Below are 22,923 nucleotides of genomic sequence, written 5' to 3'. Positions count from 1 at the left end.
TGAAAAGGCCACACCACACTCTCTGGGCCTCAGCTCGCTCTCAGTCTGGGTTGATTTTTCTTAACATGGTTTTAAATTTGTGCTAAATAGTCTTTGGGGAAATCCATTTGTCCAGAGAAGAGCAACCGGCACCCTCCGACTCCCAGAGGCACTGAGGGCCCCTGGGAAACCTGAAGCCCTTCCTGACAGCTGCCTCCCTCCCACCGCTCCCATGGACTTCAGCCAAGGCTCCGCCTGAGAACAGATGATGGGGTCCCTAACAAGGCCTTGGCCCCAGGACGGCGGCACCTAAGGACAGAGAGCAACACCCTTCCAGCACGGTGGCAGGTCTCAGGCTGTGCCAGGTACTTAATGTGGACCAAGCCAGCACTCCAGCCCTGTCCCCGGGAAACCGATGAAGTGAAACAAAAAAGAGGAAGAGGCGAGGTGACTTATGCTGTCTGCATGCACGAACACACCACCATGACCTCACAGGTGTGATCGCAAGGCACCCAAGGAAAAAATCAGCAGGAACGGGACCAAGGAGGGAGGTGAGAGGAGGAAGGAGGGGCAGGGGAGGTATCAGGGAATGAGTTGGAACAAACAAGGTTATGTGCGTATGTCACAATGAACCCACTGTTATGTATAATTATGACACTTAATGAAAACACTAAAAATTAAAAAAAAAAAAAAAGCAGAATGTAGCGGTGTACACCTGAAATTCCCGTGGCTTGGGAGGCTGAGGCAGGAGGATCAGAACTCACGGCAACTCCGTGAGACCCTATCTCTAATAAAATATTTTTAAAAAGGTCTGGGATGAGGCTCAGCAGTTTCAATTCCCAGTACTAAAAAAAAAAAAAAAAAAAAAAAAGAAAGAAAGAAAGCACTTGGTCACTTTCTCAACAGTTTGTGATGCTGGGATCCAGACCCTGGTGACCGGATGCCATATAACAGGTGCTCCATGGTCAGGCTATCTTGCCTCTCCACTCAGTCCCGAAGATTGCTGAAGGTCCTCCCCCAGCCGTCCAGTAAAGGTAAACCATGAGGAGAAAAGAATCTTCCTGGGCAATCCTGGACAGGTGGCAACTAAAACCACATCGTACAGCGCCACGTAGGAAAAAAGTCACCAGGAAGTCTTTCAACTGTTCCTTACAAAAAGGCTGCCACTCACAAGTGATTTCAGTAATTATGCAACGCCTTTATGCTCTCACAGTGGGGAAGGAGGGGAAACCGGGACTCTAAAAAAAGGCTGAGTAAAGAATTAATTTAGTAAATAATATTTAAATCAAGGAGTTATTTTTGGATTTTCCTCAAAACTTGAATCGGCTGAAAGTACTTTAATTATTTTATAATTGCATGAATTAATTTATTCCCACCCCCAAGGGAAAGTCTATTTATGTTCCTGGGGGGCGTCTCAGAAGCAAGGCCAAGATCTCAGAGAGAAGCCACAGGTTGGTGCTGCAGGGTGTTAGCAATCACACAAGCCGCCCAACGTCAAGGGTAACGGGGTTCATCACTCAGACTTTCCCTGCCTGTCCCCCAGTTCTGCCCAGGCCTCCGGGCACAGACCAGATCACTGCAAAAGCTCCAAACACAAAGGTGCTGGAAGCCACCTGGCCACAAGTGGTGTTGGAGACGTCATGAGGAGGGAGGCAGAGGTGCCAGGCTAGTCACAGCAACTGAGGAAGTGGCTCGGACTGTGGCACTTCTAGGCACCTTTGCAAAAATTCCTCTGGGTCAGGCCTTTCTCTGTTGAGCCAGGGCATGAGCAGCTGCCACAGGCCAAGAAAGCCTGCTTGGGTCTCCAGCCAGAGACACTCAGGTCACCCAGACAGCGGGAAGTGGGTCCCAGCGGCCATGGCTACTGGACACCACAGGAAAAGGGACAGAAAGCTGTGGGCACCTGGCCTCTCTCGCTTTGGGCAACCCTCACTCCAAAGAAAGAGCTTCACATCCACCTGGCCTGGGTCAATCGGAAAAATGGAGAAGGGGCTCTTCCCTACCTGTTGCCCCGACTCTTTGGCAGACACTGTGCTAGGAGCGCCACGGAGGGTTGAAATGCCAACGCCCGTTCCCAGGGCTCCCAGCATGGACACAGGGCTTGGCCACACACCGAGAGCCTGGCGCTTCAGCCATCAGACAACCCTCTGGGTCCCTCTCTAAATCCCACCTGCAAAAGGGTAGTTTCCCCAAGGGGACACGGCTAGCAAGTGGCAGAGTCCAGGAAGGTTGACTCCAGGTGTCAGTGACCTCTCCTGACCCCTCTGCTGGGAAGAGATAAAACTTCAGGAGCCCACCTTGAGCACCCGGGCCCCTCTAGTTCCATACACTTCCAAGAAGTAATGGGGAGAGGGTGACAGAAGGTGTCGCCTTTCTAGTGACGTCAGCAGACAGGGTCAGTAGACAGGGTGTTCGTGCATCTGCAGGTACCAGAGGGCCAGGAAGGCCCAGCAGCTGGGAGTGAGCTGAGCTGGAACATGATCCTCCCATTCATTGTGGGGATCAGAGGCAGGAACCCTGGCGTGGCTTTTGGAGGGGGCACCAGAGGCCTCATGCTCCACTCCAGGTCCACATACCTGCAGATTCCAGAGGCTGGTGAACAGGGGAGGAGCAAAGGAGATTCTGGAGGAGGACTTGCCTCTGTGAACAGGACCCTCATGCATTGTGAATTACAGATGACTTTCGAAATAGAGCCTCACGGCTTGCAAAGTTCAAACAGCAGTGTCGAGAAGTGTTGTTATCCCTTCAACTGTGAAGATGAGCAGGCTCAGACTACAAGTGAGCCACCCCAGGGCACCTGGACGAGGAATGGCAGAGCCAGACGCAACCCCAGATGTCCTGACTCTGAAACCCTCTCTGCTTCCTACCCAGCACCTCTGGGAAGCCCCCCTGCTCTGCCACACTCTGTCCACACTTCTATTATAGCACTGATGGGCAGCTGCACATAGTAGGTGCTCAATAAGACATGCGCCGAAACCTTCACTGCTCCAAGAGGGACATGGAATGGACTTTAAAACTATGGGAGGGGGCTGGGGTGGTGGCTCAGCGGTAGAGCGCTTGTCTGGCATGTGTGAGGCCCTGGGTTCGATCCTCAGCACCACACATAAGTAAATAAATAAAACAAAGGTCCATCCAACTAAAAAAAAGAAAGAAAGAAAAAAACTATGGGAAGGAAGCAGCAGCAGGGCTTCTGGTTAAACGTGGCAGAGTGAACCCAAGCCATTACTCCAGGCCCTCGCCAGCCCCTCTAAGATGACTAAAGGAAAATGAGGGTGAAATCCCATTCCCACATAAAAAGTGGAAAGACCAAGAAGAGCCAAAGAGATGAGATGAGCCAAGCTGTGTTGGCCTCAGGGGTGGCCAGCCACCTCGGGAGGACTCAGCAAGCCAGAAGGCATGGCCCCCCAAGCTGGCCACGGGGTGCTCCACGTTCACCACCTCGGAGCCCCGGGGAGGCTCGGGTCCCCCAGCAATTCTGAACATGGGGCTTTGGGGTTCTGAAGAAGGATTAGTTAAATGACTAAACATCTCAGCTAAGTCCCCAAGTCCCCTTCCATCCCTGACAGAGGGGAACAGACAGCCACTCAGGGGCACCCAACACACAGGAGTGCTATCCTGAGAACAGGGGACTGAGTCCAAGACCATGGTGACAGCAAGGAGCCCCTGGACCTCCTTCCCAGCCAGCTCCCAAACCCCAGGGACAGCCCCCTCCCGCCAGCGTCTGCCCACCGGGCCCATCCTCTGTCCCTGCCACCCCTCTGTTCCCGGCTCTGTCACCTTTCTCTTGGCTAATTTCATGCCAATTAAATTGGGCCTCGGCCCAGGCAGGGTCTTAAACACACATTCACTGAAATCCAATTAACCTTCGATAAAGGTTCCGCAATCAATAGTCCTTCTGGGGCTCGAGGAGGCTCCATCCAGCCTGCAAAACGGGCTCTGCACGCCCTTTACTTTTATTTTTTTTTTTTTTTTTTTTTTTTAAAGAGAGAGTGAGAGAGAGAGAAGAGAGAGAGAATTTCAATATTTATTTTTTAGTTCTCGGCGGACACAACATCTTTGTTTGTATATGGTGCTGAGGATCGAACCCGGGCCGCACGCACACCAGGCGAGCGTGCTACCGCTTGAGCCACATCCCCAGTGTCGCCCTTTACTTTTAATGAGATCAATGACAGTGGCTGTCGCCAGCTCTCTAAGTGACTGGCAAATATGATCACCGGGTCGGGCCCTCCGTAATATCTGCTTCTGGGCAGAGACACAAACAAACGAGGGCCGTGCAGGCTGCTGGCTCCCAGGGCCCTGCTCCCCAGCAGGTGAGCACCCCAGGTGGGCCGTCTCCCGCCTGGAGGTAGGAAGCAGAGCTTGGGGTGGGAGCCTCTGGCTTCCTGCCAGGTGGGGTCCTGAGCTGCAGTGAGGGTCTGAACCACACAGAGGGTCTGTTAAATGCAGATCATGCCCCGTTTTGCCACCTGCCCAGCAGATTCTGATTCACAAGGCTGGGGAGGTGCCCAGGAGTCAGCATGGCTAAGTAAGCTCTCAGGTGATTCTGAAATAGATGGCTCCTGAACCCCTGTCAGCACCCCCAGAGCTGAAGAATCCCTGTTGGGTAAAATTTTCAAGTAGAAGGGACCCTTGGTTGGAATCCAGCTAGTTAAACACCCTCGATAAGAAAACTGAGGACCCCAGCCACTCAGGAGGCAGGAGGATCATGAGTTCAAGACCAGCCTGGGTGACACAGTGAGACCCCCTATTAAAACAAAAAGGAAAGGACAGTGATCCCTGAGGACCAGAGAGGACAGGTGATTTGCCCATGTCCACACAGCTAGCTACTGGTAGGGCTGGAGCTTGAACCTATGTCTTTGGCCTCCCAACCTGGTGCGTCCCCGAGTCCATCGGGACTGGCTAGTCAACCCAGGGTTCAGGTCCTCACAGGGGTGCCGACTGCAGCGGGGCTGACTCAACCAGTGGGTGCAGGCTCTGGGGCCATCAAGAGGGGTCCCTTCCAGAGCCACCTTCCAGCACAGACACCAGTTTACAGCAGCCAGGACGCCACGACCCCAGGATCTGGAGTAGGATTTTTGCACCCTGCCACTTCTATCTGTCCCCTGCACTTCCTTCCCCAGAACACAGCCAGGGCGTCCTCTGGAGGGTGGTCATCCCAGGACTGGCATCCGCGCGTCCAGAGGCCCACTTGAAACTTCAAGGCACCTAGAGCCTTCCACCCTGTGAGGCCTGGGCCTTCCCTGCTGGCTGGTGAGATGCACGATAGATTCATTTTTGCAGAGTGAAGCCTGTCCCTGGGCTGCTCCTATCACCCTGGTGTCAGGGACAGCTTGGAGAGCACCTGGCCCACACCCACTGCCCGGCCCAAGGCTTCTGAGGAGGGAAGTATTTGAGGACATCATCTCAGCGCATCAAAGAGCCTCCCAGCCACCAAACCCCAGGGCCCCAGGACAGGGCCGTGTTGCGAAGACAGAGCCAGAGGTCAGCGGGACAGAAGAGAGAACTCAGAGAAGGGTCCCACCTGACTGGTGACCAAGAGGCCAGACCCCAAAACTGCGTGATGCCACTGACATGAAGTTCAGGAGGAGAAAGCAGCCACAGTGACAGAGGTCACAGCAGCGGCAGCTCTGGAGGGGGTGAGGGTGTGACTGGGACGATCAGGAGGGCACTTCCAGGAAGCTAGAAATGGTGGACACCTTTATCTCCATGGAGACGGGAGATGCACATGCAAAAGCTTGCTGGGTGTGGGAAGTGTGAGGAGGAGATTTGTGACCTTGGGTAAGTCACCTTCTCCTCTGCGTCTCTGACACTTCACCTGCAAAATGGAAGCCGTCACCCACCCGCAGTCCACCACGTGGAGAGGAGCGGGTACATGCTAGTGGGAAAGGGGGTAGAGGAAGACACAGTAGGGCCCAGGACAACGGAAACAGCAGCCGTGGTCCAGCTGCCACCTGAGCGCTCACACCATGCCCCAGGCCCTGTGCCAGGCCCCACTTGCGTCTCAGCTCCTACGGCCTCACAGCGCCTCCTGGAGCTCGGCTCAGACAATGGGACACTATGAAACAGAGCCGTGGGCTGCTCAGAGCTTAGGGCCAGGGGCAAAGCCCGGCCAGTTGTCCAGCTCCCTGTGCAGTCACCGATGTGGCCTCCGCCCGGGAGGCTCCAGGCTCCCCTGCAGCCCAACAGAGATCTCTGGGAGGAGGACGGAGAAGGGAAGGGAGCCAGGACTCTGGAGTCCTGTACGCCTGGGTCCCAATCCTGTTCTGCCCCTGCTAGCTGTGGGATGTGGGGCAAGGTGTTGAACCTCTCTGAATATCAGACTTCTCCCTCATCAATGAGGTTCATAACACGCACCTTACGACACACCTGTAAGGAGACCAGGTCGTGTGCCGCCTGCCTGGCACATACAGGTTGTTGATGACCGTGGTGCCTACACTGGGGGGCAGGCATTCCTCAGACACTAAGGGTAGAAGGAGGTGAAGCAGGGCGAGGAGAGGTGGCTTCCCTCCTGGGTGCTAACGCCAGGTCCGTGCTCAGGTGTCCCTGTGGAACTCACGCAGTCCTCACAGCCCCTCCTTGAAGGCACGTTCCATCCCAGTCCCCACCTATAAAGACTGCAAAGCCACCGGGAGGCCTGGGCAACCCCACGCTCCCTGCCATTTCCCTGGCTCATCTGCTGAGCCGAGTGTGGCTTTCTCCTCTGGGCCATGTCACCACTGGGACCACATGCTCTTCTTCCTGTGTTGCCCGGTGGGGGGTGAATGGAAAAGAGCATTTGCCTGATTGGGTCTGGTCCCTTCCCCTCTTTCCTCCCACCCAGCGATGAGGTAGACTGTGTCACCGCACTTGAGTCTCCAGGCCAAAACCCTTCAGTGACTCCCCAGGACCTCCAGAGCCACCCTCAAGCCCTTCACCACCTGCTCCCCGCCCAGCTTCGTCCCCCGACTGCAACCCTTAGGCTCCCAGCGTCCTGCTCACAGCCCCCCTGCTCCCTGAGGGAGGGCCATGAGGGCTTGGCTGGTGTCCGGCTCCCACGCGAGGCTCTGGGGACTGGGTCTGATCCCCTCTGAACCCCCACACCAGCACCTGCAGGAACTAGGAAGAGGATGAGTGCTATTGAAAGAGCATGGCCCCCTCCCGTAGAGGGACCCCAGGTGACCAGGAAGCAGAAAACGGGGGACAGGCCCTGCCCACTAGCTGGCTGTCCCTGAGATCAAGGCACAGAGTAGGAACTCAGGGCCACCATCCCCCCGGCTCTGGAAAGCATTTGCAGTTGGTGGCTGTTGCCTCAGGCCTAAAGTCCTCGGCAGAAGGCGGGGAGGCAGAAGGGACAAGATTGTCATCAGGCCCCACAGAGGCAGGAGGGCCACGTCCCATTGATTTTACTCCATTATTTCTGGCTTTCGGGGCTACATGGTGAGAAAGATGGGCAATGGCTGCAGCAGGCCCAGCACATCCCCATGTCCCACCAGCAAAGTGGCTTGGGCCAATGGCCTGGGAGAGCCTCCTGCCACATGGGACTTCTTAGACAAGGTGGCCTCGGCTGGCCAGGCAGCCCCGCCAAGCCCCGCCCCTGGACCTCACCTCATTGACGTCGATCCGGTTCCGCTCCATGTAGTCACGGTCGTTGACCTGCCCGCCCTCCACGAACTCCATCAGGAGGACCCGCTTGGTGGACAGCTCCCAGAAGATCCGAGGGACCTGGAACAGGAAAGGGAAGGCCAGGGCGTCATGGGAGGCTGGAGTCGCGCAGAGGACACAGGAACAGAGCGAGATGTTACTTCCCAGGCAGAAGAGCAGAATCTAGGAGAGGAGGCGGGTGGCCCTGGTCCTCAGGCGGGCAGAGACCCCTCCTGTTTGGGGGCCTCAGAATAGCTGGCTTTCCTCAGTGTCCTCCAGTTAAAAGCCAAAACCAAAATTTTGACTTCGGAGAGAAGCACAGGAAATGCTCACAGCGGCACGTCAATGTTAAAGGCTCAGGAGGCTGAGGCAGGAGGATCATGAGTTCAAAGCCAGCCTCAGCAAAAGAGAGGCACCAAGCAACTCAGTGAGACTCTGTCTCTAAATAAAATATAAAATAGTGCTAGGGGTGTGGCTCAGTAGTCAAGTGTCCCTGAGTTCAATCCCTAGTACCCCCCCCAAAAAAAATTTCCCCCTCCCCAGCACCCTGCCAGGCCCAGCTCGGGTCCCCCCCCATGATCCTAGCTAATCTCAGCCTTTTCACCAGGTAAATTAATGTGCTACTTTTATTGAAAGAATGAATGAACTTATACCAGGTGATATATGTTGTTCCATGTGCCAGTTTCCTACAGAGCCCTATGGCAGACAATGGTGGGCCTGAACCCATCACCTATTTCCAACCTTCCTCTTCCCAGAGATGAAAACTCAACACTTACCCTTCCTGCCTCATAATAGGTCTGGTCATGTGACACCGTTCTGGCATATCACACCAACTGGAAGTTTGGCTTGGGAATTTGGGGAAGGTTTTTATTTTCTTAATTTTCTTTTTGGTCCAGAAAAAAAAAAAAGGGATGTTTGTATGACATTACTCATCCCCTTCTTTGCCTGCCCTGAAAGTAAGTACGATTCCTGGAGCTGAAGCAGCCATCTTGCAATCGTGAGAGAAAAATAAAATAAAATAAAAAATCCAAGAAAATCCGAAATGCCGGCCCCGACACTGTCACAATACTAAAACAATATGAGCAGGCAATGGCGGCACGCCTTCTTGATATGGGAGGAAAACATATTTCTTTTGTTGAAGACACTGCTAATGGTGCCTTTAGCTCTCTGAGAGTGTATCTCCAACCCTTTCTGACTCTGAGAACATCTAAAAGCCCAAAGGGGAACAGATTTCCCTGGGAGTAGGCAAGAGGCCACCATGCACAGAGGGCTTCCACAGTGTCACGAGTGGGTGACCCCATCAGTACCACCCAGGCCAGGGAGATTCCTAACTGCTATGCTGCCCCACGGTTTTGGTAGCCTTGCTCCCACTGACCACTAAAAACAACCAGGGCAGCCAATTCAAAGGGTTCGGAGAATAAGAGCCACCCAAGCTCATCGAGCAGGAGAGAGTGGCCCTCCACCTCCGACCTACTTCCTGTCCCTGAGCTGCTGATCTCTGCCGGGTCACTGACCGTCCCCCGTCTCCCTTGCTGGCAAGGTGCCGGCTGTCCATCTCGGTGATGGGCGCACACAGTGCAGCTGGTCCGAACCACAGCTCCCACCGAAATCGAGGTGCCATCTTGAGCTCCGCCACTTCCCTGTGGGTTTTGCCGTTTGGGAACCCTGGGTCAGCAGGGCAGCGTGTGCCTCTCTGCTACTTGGAGCTTAACATTTAGACTTAGCATTTCTCAAAAAGTGACTTAAAAATGAGTATCGTTTGCTGTGGTTTTGTTTGTGGCTTCCATATGAAAGGGCCGTTCCTCCGGGATAAGTTTCTCCCCACTGTCTGGAGACCTGAGCTTGGCCAGTGGGCCCTGGGGCTCTGGGGACAGGAGACCCCAGCAGGGCCTCCCGGGGCAACCTGAAGGGCTGCCCGGAGATGACCGCAGTGGAAAGAGCAGCAGGCAGCAGGTCCCCTGGGCTTGTCAATCCAAGGTGTGGGCGTGCTGAAGTTTCCCCTCCTACTCCTCACTCCCTCCACATGACCTGTCCACGTGCCCCTGGCTTCCTCTGCTCATGTCTAAAATCTGGAATATGGAGCCTGGGAGAAGAAGGGGTTTCACCAGGAGGTCCAGGAGCTCCGCTGATGGACATAAGATTAAAACACCTCCAAAATGCCAAACTGCTCCCAGCCAGCTAGGAAGGGGACTTGTCCCCGAATCTCCATGTGGGCAGAAGGGCCTGCGGGCACTACGCCTGATAGCCAGATCTCACCAGTCCCTGCCTCGGCCTCTTCCATCAAAGTGGGTGATCAGAGCTTCCGGGACCCTGGGGCCAAGGACTCTCTCCCAGCCACAGAGCAGGGGCCCCACCTGTGGGCTCCACCAGGTCCCACACTGAGGCCAATCCTGACCCCAAGAAAAGAGCAGGTTATGGAAATTTCTACCCCAGACCCTGGGCGGGCCTCAGCCCCACCCTCTGGCCTGACCTTGTGCTCCTACCCTGTTCCCATGCTTTGGCTCCTCTGGACCAGCACCTGTCACCAGGATCACGGTTTCCCATAACCAGAGCCGGTGAGCAGAGTGCAGACCTGGATCCAGACGGCTGGGCTGAACCCCGCTCTGCCTCCTGCAAGCTGTGAGACTCGGGGTGTGTTTTATCGCTTCTCTGGGTGCCAGCCTTCCCACCAGCAAAACGGCGGTGACAGTTCCAGCAGAAGCAACACCCCCACTCCCTACTCAGCTGAGCAGAGCGCTGGTGCTCAACGTGGGACCAGCCACAGAGCAACCTCAGGACAAATGTCAGCTGCCCCATGACACCACACAGCGGTTCACTCGGGCTCTCATTCATACCAGGGCTGAGTCAATGCCACAGGCATTTCCTGGTCATTCAGATCTTTCCCACAAAGTGTCCCCAAGGCAGAACAAAAGAGTGGCCTGACATGCGGGCTCGAGGCCAGGCTGCCTCCATTTAAAGACTGCTTCTGCCTCCGCTGGCAGCTGTGCAACCTTGGGCAAATGATTCCACCTCTCTGGGCCTCAGTTTCCCCAGGGATGATATAGGGTTAGGAATGGCGCCTCCTCTGTGAAAGTGTCTACCGTGGCACATGCCTGTAAAAAATGCTAAGTGTCCCACCTTACACATCAGGAGTTGTTCATCTCTGGGTCTAGGAAGCCATCATGCTCCTCCAAAAGTGTGCACACCCTCTCAGAGTTCACCAGCCTCTGGAGAGTCCCAGGGTCCTTAAGGTGACAAATCATGGAGTGGCCCTGTCCCCTCCCCACCTCTGCACATGCAGACACGCCCTTCCTGTCCCTTCCCAAGCCCTGCAGTTAGAAGGCTTTCCCCTTCCTGCCTGGTCCCCAGTGGTCACTTAGTCCAGTCACAAACCTCACTGCTTGCCCCGCCCACTGTCTGCAGCACACACCCTCTCACTCCAGACCCACCAGGCCCTGACCTTGACCCTTGGGCCTGGCTGCCCCTCCCCTTCCTCCAGTCCCCCTGACACCAGATCTGCATTCAGGGCCCCTCTTCGGCTCCCAGATTCCTAGCAGGGGCTGAGGTCATTAAGCCCCGCAGAAGCTCCGGAAGACGCCCCCCCTCCCCCTGCGCGGAGAGGTAGGCTCTTTGCGGAGGCTTAATTACGCACAGATGTGGTGACGGGGTGCCAGCGAGCAGAGGCAATCCATCTCCAGCTTTAAGAGCCGAGCTGGCTTCGCAGCACAAAATCCACTTCCCACTTGTGATGTGTTTAGGCAGAATTGATGACTTTGAGAGCCTTCTGTCCGCCACGGTCTCAGAAATGGTGTGGAGTTCTGGCAGCGGCAGGTCACATCGGTGCATTAATTATTTCCCGGTTTGGCATTCTCATTTCAAAAATTTGTGTTATTACTATTTGTACAAGTCTTGGTCTAGCAGTTGCGAGTGGGCCCCAGTCAAGGGACGATTTTCCTGTTTCCATGGAAACGGTGGAGGAGATGGTTGTTTGTCTGGCTCAGAGTTCTGGCTCTGAGGGGCACCCCTGCCAGGGGAATGGCAACACAGAACCCCGAGATGAGCACCAGACATGGAATCAAAAAATCCAGGTAGTAGCTCAAGCTCCTCTACTGGAGGGCTGTCATGGGTGAGATGGGACAGTGGCTGGTGGGAGGATTCACCGTCAGGACCCGCAACAGTGCCTGACACGGAAGGGACATTCCATCAGTATCACCCACCCCCCAGTATGGTGAGCACTTCTAGACGCCCTCTGAGCTCTTGATCCTGGGTGGACTTAGTACTTCCTCTTGGGAATCCACCAAAACAAAGAAAGGACTATCAGGACACAATCCGTCCTATCACAACACGTTCGCACGTTTGTTCTCCATTAGACGGAAACAGCTCTTCTTCCCTGACCTGAGCGTCTGGATTGTCAGGGGATTGGTAGAGACACGTCCTCTCTAATCTGGACAGTGGGAGTGGAAATTCCTCATGATGTCCAAAAGCCACATGAACACCAGAGCCAAGAACAGCAGAGCCTTGGCCACGCGGGGACCTGCGACGCCCCCAACCCAGGAGGTCGGCCACTTGGCTGGAAGCAGCAGGAGGGGTTGCTGAGGACTCTCTGACCACGCCCACAATCTCCAGCCTCCTGAGTCAAGAGAACTGGACCCATGGCTTCCAGAGTTCCAGCTCCCCGTGAAGACTACCAGGAAGTCTCAGCCCTGTACCATCCCAGTAAAGGGACCCCCATGGTGCCTGAATGATGAACCCCACAGAGGGGCCAAAACCTGTTGGAATAACGGCTGTGCTGGCATGCATCTCGCTCATGCCAACCCGTGTGCCCTGTGGGGACATCAGGAGTCCTCAGAGACCAGCTCCTTAGCAGAGGGCCATGCCAGGCTCCACATCTTCAGGGCACTCAAGAGCAGCCCCAGGGACACTTTCAGCCATGGCTCTGCACCACCTGATACTGCTTCCCACATCAAGCGTCTTCTATCCCACAAGGTAGTTCTGCTGTCAACCTTGTTTTGGAAACACAAATCTGTCCCAGTGCAGCTGACACATCGGAGAGTGGCCTGATCATGATACACACCGTCACCTGCTAACCAGGCTATGCACATGGAGCTGCGCCCAGTGCACGATGCCACCGGGGAGTACATGAAACGCACACGCACCTCAAATCTCACGAGTGCGGTGAGTCACCTGCACCCACTGTTACAACTTCCTGTCCCACATCCGATGACCTTTCTGCACCTCACGTCGGTTCACAAGCGGCAGCCTGCTGAAGCCCATTTCCACAGACAGATCAACGCAAGGTGCCCCATGGATTATGGTCTTCGATATTTCTTAGCCATTTAAAATGCATAAGACTGTGCTGCTCTCCTTATGAGTTCCTATCCCCCTTCCTTCTCTATGTGGCTGATGAAGTTTTTGAGTGCTGCCCCCTACGCCCATTTCCCCCATAAGCCCTGCGCCTTCTGTGGTGTGGATTTACCCAGCATGGTGATTTCCAGGAACACAGGCCGTGTGACAGCGGAACTCACTGTATATCACAGGAGTCAATGCTAATGTAATGTACATGCATCTGGGAGAGGGCCAGGGGACCGTAGTGTTGGCTACCATCATTGTTATCGCCATCAACATCATCACCCCATGCCACGGAGGTCAAGACCACGGCGCACAGGCCCCTGGGTAGTGTTCAGTGTCTTGATCGCAGGTTATGCAATAAACATCTGTTCCGTGGACTGACAGGTCAGTACTCACGCTAGGTATTTCTTTGGAAACTGCCTCCGAGAGCTTTAATATGTATCTCCAGTGGCAAATCATTCATCCTCAGTCAGAAAACTCGGGAAGAAAATGTCTCAACTCACATTCTATAAGGGGGAAATTCAGAGCAGGAATCAATCCCCCACCCCCTGCCCTCTTGCACTGGAAGCATGGGCCCTACCGCCCTGTCCCTCTTACCTTTAAGAAGTCAAACTGCTTCAGCATTTGAGCCACTTTCTCAGCATTCCTTCCTTCGTTGAGGAAATCCAGCTCCAAAGGTAGGTTCTTCTTGGCCTCATCCACCAGCCACATAAACTCAAACTCTGGGAACAGCTGCTTCACAGCCAGGGCAAGCACCTGAAATCATCAAGCACCGCGTCAGCCGCCCACAACGCCCACCAAGGAAGGTACATCTACCCTCGGCCTCCGTCTTGCCCCTGGAGTGGGCGGGGAAACGGTGCCCCTGGTTTCCATTTCTATAACTGCACCAAGTCCAAAATGATCACAGTCCAGCTGCTGCCACCATGACCATGATGACCACTTGCTGGGCATTCCCCATATGCTTGGCGCTGGACAAAATGCTTTCCTTACTCTTCCACCAAATCTTCACAACTCTGGGAGGTACCTGGGTACACATCTTACCATCTCCATTCTATAGATGAAGAAATTCGGGCTCTGAGAGTTTGTGTGATTTCCCTGAATTTGCCCAGCAAGGAAATGCAGAGCCAGAATTCCACCTGGGTCTACCTAACTCCCAAACCCTTGCTCTTAAGCACTTTGCCAGACTGTTTTGTTGCTGCCCCCAGATTTGTTCTCCACCATCTGCAAAGCACAGGAAGTGCTTCGGCTATAACTTCCATTTTTTTTTTCTTTTTCTTAAACTGAGTGGTGGGTACTTGAGCATTCATAATTGAGGTTAAGCATTCTGATCCAAAAACCCCAAATCAGAAATGTTCCCAAATCTGAAACTCTGAGCCCTCACAGGACACCAGAGAGGAAATTGACACCTGCCCTCATGTTATAGGCTGCAGTCCAAATGCAGGTGTACTAAAAACCACATATAAAATTACCTTTAGGCTATGTGTATAAGGTACAACTGAAACATAAATGAATTTCATGTTTAGACTTGAGTCTCAGCCCTAAGATAGCTCATTATGCATATGTAAATATTCCAGAATATAAAAAAAAATCTGAAATAGTTCTGGTTCCAAGGTACAGCATACTCAATCTGTATTTTCTGTACTCTGTGTAAAATATTTCATGATGAAAAATTAAATTGGAATAAAGGAACAAACAGTCTAAACAGGAGGAACAGAAGATAAGGGATTTGACTACCCAGATGAAAAGCTTGGATTTTTGGCAATTAGGGCCCACTGTGGATACCTCAGTGAGGGCACGCTGAAAAGGGAGGTTTTATTTTATTTTTATTTATTCATTTGTTTGTTGGTTGGTTGGTTGGTACTTGGGATTGAAGCAGGGGTGCTTAACTACTAAGCCACACCCCCAGCTCCTTTTTATATTTTATTTAGAGGCAGGGTCTCACTGAGTTGCTAAGTGCCTTACTAATCTGCTGAGGCTGGCTTTGAACTTGCAATCCTCCTGCCTCGGCCTCCTCAGTTGATGGGATTACAGGCCTGTGCCAATGTGCCCAGGAAAAGGGAGGTTTTAGAAGACTTGTCTAGCATTCAGGTGTCAGTTTAAGGATGCTAAATTAAACATCAGAGGCGCAGAGCAAGAGCCCAGTGAGATGCACAGAGCACGCCACAGCCCACTCCCCAAAGGGGCAGGGACTTAGTGCCTAGCTCCCCCTGGATTTTGAGGCAGTTTCAAAAGTTCCCATGTGACACCTCCGTGGCAAGTAAGCAAGGGTGATACAAGGAGCATGCAGGTATTCTAGAATTCCAAAAGGGACACACAGAAGGCAGCCCTCCAGCTCTCTCACCTGAGTACTCCTGGCATTCAAAGCCAGGCCTGGGGAGGACCTAACTGATTGCCCCAGTGGTTCTTGGTATTAACTAAGGTCCAAGCTCTCTGATAACACCCCTCTCCACTCCTGGCTACCGCAGATGGGAATGAACAAGAACTAATATTCCATGGGCCAGTTGGTGTCAAAAGACCTTCCCCTTCCGATCTTCCCAAAAGGACTTCCTGAGCTCCAGTTGAGAGCCTTTTCCTGTGCCTCTGCCTGCACTGGTCTCTGTATTATGCATACTGCGCGTTAGGCATGTGTGATACAAAATTAATAAATAAATAAATCCAAAGCAAAGCCACTAGCTACGAAGCATTTACAGCTTGGTTTTTAAACCCCATGTTCAAGGTGATATGCCAGACACCATTCTAAAAGAATCGTCACATGGGGTTATTACGGTCAATTTCTAACAGAACCCTTTTTAATTGCCTTAGGCTGTAGTCTCATTTCTTTTCAGTCTCATCTGGTCTCTCATGGGCTAGACCTGTGACCTTACACCAATCAATTTTGTTCGTTTTGTTTCTGTTTGTGTAACACGAAACAAGAAGGGAAAGGTAGCAACAGAGACACCCGGGCCACCTACATCAGACCCAGGAACTCGGACGCTGCAGCCTCCAGACATGACATCTTGTCAGGTGTCCCCAGAGGGGCCTCAGGTGCACCAAAGCTGGGCCAGAAGCAGGCGCATAGGAAAGAGAAGTGACTCACCAAGCGAGGCCCAGGGCGAGAGCATGTGGGCCATTGAAGGCATCTGAATTCCACTCTTTGAACTCAAGCAACAAAAGCTCTACAGAATTTCGCTCTGGTCTAAATTCCAGAGGGCTTTACCCCATAGGAGCAAGGAGAGAGCCAGAGTGAGGTTCCTCCTAGTTCAGTCAATATGCACTAATTACCTTCAGGTAGTTACCTTGGGCCAAATGCGGGTAGACACGGGAGAGCTACCTGCAGCCCAGAGCAGTCTGTATACGAGGCAGAGCCTTCTGTGTTGAGAGCCACTGACAAAGCGGCCCCAGCAAACTTCCAGCTGCCAGTTGATTGGTTCCTCTGCCGTGATGCTAATTGGGCTGTTTCCTGGCCCTTTCAGACCGCGGAGCTGCTCATTGGGGGACTCTTTTGGCTCCGCCCACACAACCTAGCCAATCGGCCCCAAGAGCGGGAGGAGAGGGGGTTGAGAGGCGTGTGGGAAGCCAGTAGTGGCAGTTGGGCTCTGAGGGAATTCCTGAAGAGCTCTTGTGGTACAGCGTGTGTTCTAAAAATAAAGTTCATTTCTGCTTGACAAGTGGCTCCTGAATTGTGCCCAGCCAGACTGCGGCACTTCTGCCCAAGCAATACTCACTCATTATAGGGTCATTGCTATTTGTGAAATTTTAAAATATCATTAATATCCAAACTGCATTGAAAGGTACTTTAAAGATTTTTCTGTTACTGATCAATTATATGATTAGTCATTACTAATGCCATTGGTTATTATTAATACCTCATGCCATTAATCATAAAATCAGCCATACATTTTTATGGATTTACATTAATTGCTAATAACTAATTAGTAAACTACTCCATAACCCAAAAAGCATTCTGTGGGTGGCAGGTTACTCTGTTGAATACAATAGTCTCCTCTAATCCAAGAAAAATATATCCTAAGACCCCTCCAAAGGATGCCTGAAATTGCAGATAGTATGAAACCCTGTGTATACTGTTTTTCCCCCTACCCAAACAGACCTATAATTTATAAATCAGGCACACACGAGATTAAAAAGAATGACTAATTAAGTAGAATATTTAAAATAATATACTGTAATAAAAATTACATGAATGTAGCCTCTCTCTCTCTCTCTCTCTCTCTCTCTCTCTCTCAAAACACCTTATTGTGCTGTATTGACTATGCTTGACTGTGGACAACTGAGTCCATAGATAATTGAAACCACAGAAACTGGAACAGCAGATAACAAGGGTCTACAGTTCTCTAAAATGAGAGGGGCTGGGGCTGGGGATGTGGCTCAGTGGTAGAGCACTTGCCTAGCATGTGTGAGGACCTGGGTTCATCCCCAGCACCAGAAAAAAAAAGGGGGGGGGGGTCTGTTTAAGTTAGTGGCTTAGATTCCCAGCAGTTCACCAACCCCCTTCCAGAAAGATGTCAATTTGAAAGCCTGATGTCGGCTGTGAAGCCCAGGAAATGTATAAACTGCACACAGTTCAGGGGGGTGAGGGGGTGGGGTCCCACCAACTTCTCAACATGCACTGGGTGGGAAGGGGATCAGGTGAAGAGTCATTTGCAGGGCAGGTGGGGGAGGGGTGGTGTCTGTGCTGCCGCCATTTTCAACTCTTCTTGGCCAACGAGAGTAAAATAAAACTCCTTAATTTCACCGTCTGTTTTCATCCAGTCCCCTTAGAGCTGCCCTAAGTAGATTCATTTCGGTTTCTTTTTGACAACAGATGCAATCGACTAAAATAAAGCAGGTGTTGTTGTCAATTTGCCTTTTTTGATTTTTCTCCCAAAATGTATCTTCTCCATAAAATTCTTCCAACAGCCAATGTTTTCGCCAGGGCCTAACACATACGCAACACCCAGCAGATGTTTATTGGGTACTCACATGAATGAATGAGTGAATAAGTCAATAAATGAACACATGAATATTTCAAAGGGTTTGTCTTCTCCTGTGAGATAATTATATGGTCACATTTGTGTTATCAAAATGAAGTCAGGTTTTGTTTCTGTTATTTGGGTGGAATCATCCCTTCAGAAAAATTGAGAATTCTCTACTTCATCTGGAAACTTATGAATCAATTAAGGTATATTCAATAATTAATATTTCCTTCAAGGTAAAATAATGAAACTATTTTCCTATAGAGTAATTGGCTCACAGAAGGAAAAAAAAATAATTGATTGTAAGCCAGCCAGAAATATAACAGAAAAACAGGGTCACATAGAGAAGTTTAAAAACTAGTAATTGTTATTTGTAATTGCACAAACAAAGGAAATTATCATTATTTAGTACCACAACTATAGGCCAGGCTGTGTGCTCTAAGGTACTTTACATAGATATCCTCATTTTATCTTTTTCCTGCCCATTTTACAGAGGTACATAAGTTCCTGGAGGTTAAAGCAATTCTTCAAGTTTGGAACAGTCCATGCAGGATCTAGACCGAAGTATTTCTTGTTCTTTCTTTAGGAAGTCCTGCCTCCTGCAATACCATGTAGGAAAATATAATAGGAAGCTAAGATAAGGCAAAGAAAGAGCATTGCAAATTGTGAAATTCGAATGAAATGTCAGTTACTGTTATCAAGTTATTATATACTATAAAAGAAATAATGTTCTATGGAAAAGCAGTCCACTAAATAGAATGCCACAACAAGCCAAACTGGTAAAAATGGACGTTCGACAAGAATCGAAAATCAATTCAGAGTGATGTAAATAGCTTGCCATTCATGGAGTTTATCTTTGTTCAGATAAGTTATTAAAGTGCATGCTTTTTAGAAAACAGAATTATAGTGTGACAAGAAGTTTCCGTGGGGTAGCTTATGTCGCTGCATGTTTTATATATATATATTTTTTTTTTTAAATCAGCCATTGGATTTTGTGTCGACATAATCATTACCTAGCCACCCACCGTTCAATCGACACATTTTAGAAAAGACTCAAGATGACAGACAGCAGGCACTGAATAGGCCACTCAGAAACATGACTGTCACAGTCTTTATTTTTTGTGACCCTTGAGATAGGCCAGATGACAACAAGCATGCAGGCCACAGAATTCCACCCCAACATAGGAGAGTGCCCTGGGGACCAGGGTACAGGGAAGGCATGGTACTTAGCCATGAATTAGAATCCTCAGGGAGTGACAGCATGAGGCGTATTCACCGTCACTGTTGGAAGCTTGAGAGACAACATGGAGTAAGATGGAGTGGTACTATGGGACCTGGGGATTGCAGTCACATCCCCATTCACAGGCCATCTAAGTCCCATTCCACTTCCAAGCAGTGGGAGGTGGCCGGCTGAGTGCCCCTCCTCTGTGGGCAGGACAGGACTGCGGCAAAGCTGTCCCACCAGCAGACAGCCAGGCGGCACCTCATCAGTCCCCTTCCTGCTGAATCAGTCAGTGTTCCCATCTCTGGGCCAATTAGTCTGGCTTTGGACAGCCATCCAAATCAATAAGAGTCACTGGCCATGCATCTAGAAGTAGCGTGGCCCCAACTGCAAAAGGGACAGTATCAGGTGATAATGACAAAGCTGAAAAACACCCCGGGGCTTCTTTATTGTGCAAAGTCACCAGCATCATCAGAGTCATTCACACACTGTGCAATGACAGCTTCCGTTTGCCTGTCACCACCCAGAGATGGTCCCCTTCCCCAACAGGAGGGCCTGCTTCCCAGGAGACACAAAACACTAGGGTGGCACATGCTCTGGGCACCAACCCAAGTGCCATCTCTCCCATCTTCCCGGTTAGCAGAACCCCGAGTCTTTATGTCCTCCATGTCCTTCAAGGAAGGCAGGCCTCCGCCTGGGAAGGAGAGCTGTGATGGGTCTAGGCCAAGCAAGGTGGTCCCACTTCTCCTGCCTAGACCAATTCAGGCCTGGGCATTACTTCTTGTCAATGAGAAATGAGGCAAATTCTCTGAGGGAACTTCCTTTTTTGATAAGAAGCAAACATACATACACACACACACACACACACACACACACTCTCTCTCTCTCTCTCTCTCTCTCTCTCTCTCTCTCTCTCTCTGGCATCTGGATGTCACCAGGAACGGTGCAGTTGTCGTAAGCATTAGTTTAAGAGGATGAGGCCAGGAAGCTAAGAGGGCAGAGTTGAAGATGGCAAGAAGCTAGGTCCTTACAAATCACAGTGAGGTGCTGGGTTAGTCACCCTTGGGACAGCTGGTCCAACTTCCAGACATCTTCTCCAGGGAGATAATATGGGCTATTAGCATCTATACTATTTTTTCTTGGACTTTCTCATTTTTGTAACCAAAAGCATCCTAACTAATACAACCAGCAGTCCCAACCTCCTCACTCTCCGAAAGTATTCCTCTTATCTTTATAGCGGATAATATGTTTGGATTTACAAGCTCAACTTCCCAAAAAAGCAAGTACGCAGAGGGAAAGCCTATCAGTCACCTTCTCTTTAGTGTGAATTACTTTCACCAGATGACCTTCCTCTCAAAAACCAGGTAGGGAGCCATCCAGGGTTGTGGGGGAGAGGGACCAGGGTGAACAAAAAGCATGAAAGCACAGAATACCTGGTATTGGCATGAAAGAAAGTGCAGGAGGCTACACAGGAAAGTATCCTTGTCTCCCCCCCCCCGCCCCCCGTCTCTAAGATTATGGTGGCTAAGGTGGCCCTCGTGTCCCCTAGAAATCATTCTTCTCCATACCTGTACATCTGAACTCAGGAAAAATAAACAAACAATATTTATCACAAATTTCAAACAAATGAGTTTTCTAATTGGACCCTTCTGGTTTTATAGTCAGGAAGGATGACCCAGGCAGGACTTTCTTCATCAGAGACCAAGCCCAGAGACAAGGCAGTGCCATCTGGTGCCACTGCTGGTCTATGGAGCAGTGGCCTCAGGCCTCCTTCCCAGCGGCTCTCCTGCGGCCACAAGGTAGGGTTTGCAGTCTACCCTCTGATCCCAGCACTACTCTCACCACGGCCAAGCACAGTGGCTACTCGGCTCTGCACACAGATTGCCAGGTCACACTGCCCAGGAAAAGCATCTCACATTTATCTCAGGGAGGAAGATGCCAAACCTGCTATTGTTGTGGCTGACTTAGAGCCCTCATGACTTAAGCAGCCAGCCAGGTCATGAGCAGAGAAAAGTGACTGCCATCGCCCCAGCCCAGGGGCCCTGATGCATTGCTGGGCAGAGGCAGATTCCTGCCTGGCTCAAGAGTGTTCAGGGAACTCAAGGATCCTTCATGACCCCCCGGTTCACTCCCAGCTATGGCGATTCCACAGCTCCCAAAGGATTCTCAAAAATATCAGGTTTCTAGGTCTGCGCCCAGCATCACTCGGCAACCCTGGTTCCTCACCCGTGGCTCCCTTTGCAATGCGCACAGCAGCTATTCCAAACCTTCACCCCCACGAGCCCCCAGTGCCACCTCCTACCCTCTCTTCTTAGCAGATGGTCTTGCCTCCTACTTCAGAGAAAAAATAGAGGCTATCAGGCTGGTACGCTCTCTGCTGCCCACTCTCTCCCCTCCTCCTCCGCCCCACACTCCTCTGCGCCTGGTCTTGCTGCCTTCCTCCCATCTCAGAACAAAGGCCCATCAGAGGCGAACGTTTCCTCTGGGATCCTGGTGCCCAACCTCCTGAATCTCCTCCTGGACTTAATCTAGCAACTACTTCTCTCTGCCGAATCTGCAATCCCTCCTGTTCCATCCACTGCAAGCCTGCTCACCTGTCCCTGGCACTTAACACCCGGGCTCTGCTCTGACCCTCCCCATCCTTCTTGGCTGAGCGGGAGAAGAACGTGCTGCACTAAGTGTCTCTCCGTCGCTGGGTCTCACTTCTCTTTCACCGGACTCTTGTCATCGGAGCTGCTCTTCCTAACAACAATAAACTGCCAATCCAGCCAGGTATGGTGGTCCACGTCTCTAATCCCAGCAACTGGGGAGGCTGAGGAAGGAGGATCACAAGTTTGAGGCCAGCCTTGGCAACTTAGGGAGAGCCTTTCTTAAAATGAAAAAAAAAAAAAAAACTTAAAGGCTGAAGATACAGCTCAGTGGTAGAGTACCCCCCTGGATTCATTTCCCAGCACCACAAAAAAAAAAAAAAAAAAAGACAGAAAAAAATAGGGAAAAAAAGCCAAATCCAAAATACCCTTTTCAGTGCCTCACTGGTTTGATCTCCCACTTGACAACAGTGAGCAATTCTGGCAAATTCTATTTACAAAATGGCTGCAACAACACTCCCACTCTAGTGTGCTTCTAGAACCTCCACGTTATTTCCTAGGTTATGTCACAGAACTTCTTCTCTGGGGACACTTACTCTCAGAATCCCGCCACCACACCATGAGGAGCCCAAATAGCCATGCAGAGGCCCATATGGTGAGGAAGGAGGCCCTAGCCTCAGCCCTGACTGAGCCTCAGACCACAGCCACCCCCATCTTGCCAGCCTGGGAGGAAGCCACCTTCGGGTGGATCTCCGAGTCCAACAAGGGCTGCACGAAACAGACGGCTTCCTCCAACAAGCCCTGGCCAAACTTCAGGGTCACAGCCAACCTCAGGACCGCCATGTTCAGCCTGTTAGGGTTTCAGTATTAGGTGTGAGACAATGCAAGAAAGTTTAGAGGTGAAGCAACTGGATTTTGAGAGTTTTAACCTAATCAGTGCATTAATCCCCAGATAGGGATTAAGTAGGTAGTACCTGCAGGCAGGTAGAGGATGCTGGAAGAAGTAGGTCATGGTGAGGGTGGGGGGACTGACTTTGGGGTTTCTATTTTGTCCTTTGTGAGTATTATGGTTTAGCTCATGTGGGAGACAATGCAAGAAAGTTTAGAAGAGAAACGCTGGGGTTATAGCCTTAGCCTCATAGTGACTTAGCCCCTGATGGGATTGACTGAAGTGGGCGGGTGTGGCTGGGGAGGTGGGGATGGGGCCGTGGCTGGGGAGGTGGGGATGGGGGCG

At 51.4% G+C, this 22,923-nt stretch overlaps 1 protein-coding gene across 5 annotated transcripts in view; it reads right to left on the bottom strand.

Moving 5' to 3' along the window:
* Positions 1–22,923, bottom strand: part of ADCK1 (aarF domain containing kinase 1) — a 121,274-nt gene that overhangs the window by 13,146 nt on the left and 85,205 nt on the right. For all 5 annotated transcript variants that reach the window (XM_081289933.1, XM_081289935.1, XM_081289936.1 and 2 more), the window contains 2 exons: positions 13,525–13,683; positions 7,564–7,680 (listed from right to left, as the gene is read on the bottom strand). In XM_081289933.1, the coding sequence (XP_081146059.1) occupies positions 7,564–7,680; positions 13,525–13,683 (276 nt within the window). The remainder of the gene's footprint in view (positions 1–7,563; positions 7,681–13,524; positions 13,684–22,923) is intronic.

The sequence above is a fragment of the Spermophilus citellus genome, assembly GCF_964194105.1.
Source record: "Spermophilus citellus genome assembly, chromosome: 4".
Classification (NCBI taxonomy): domain Eukaryota; kingdom Metazoa; phylum Chordata; class Mammalia; order Rodentia; family Sciuridae; genus Spermophilus; species Spermophilus citellus.
The sequence above is the reverse complement of the archived record's forward strand: the minus strand, read 5'-3'. Positions and strand labels throughout refer to the sequence as shown.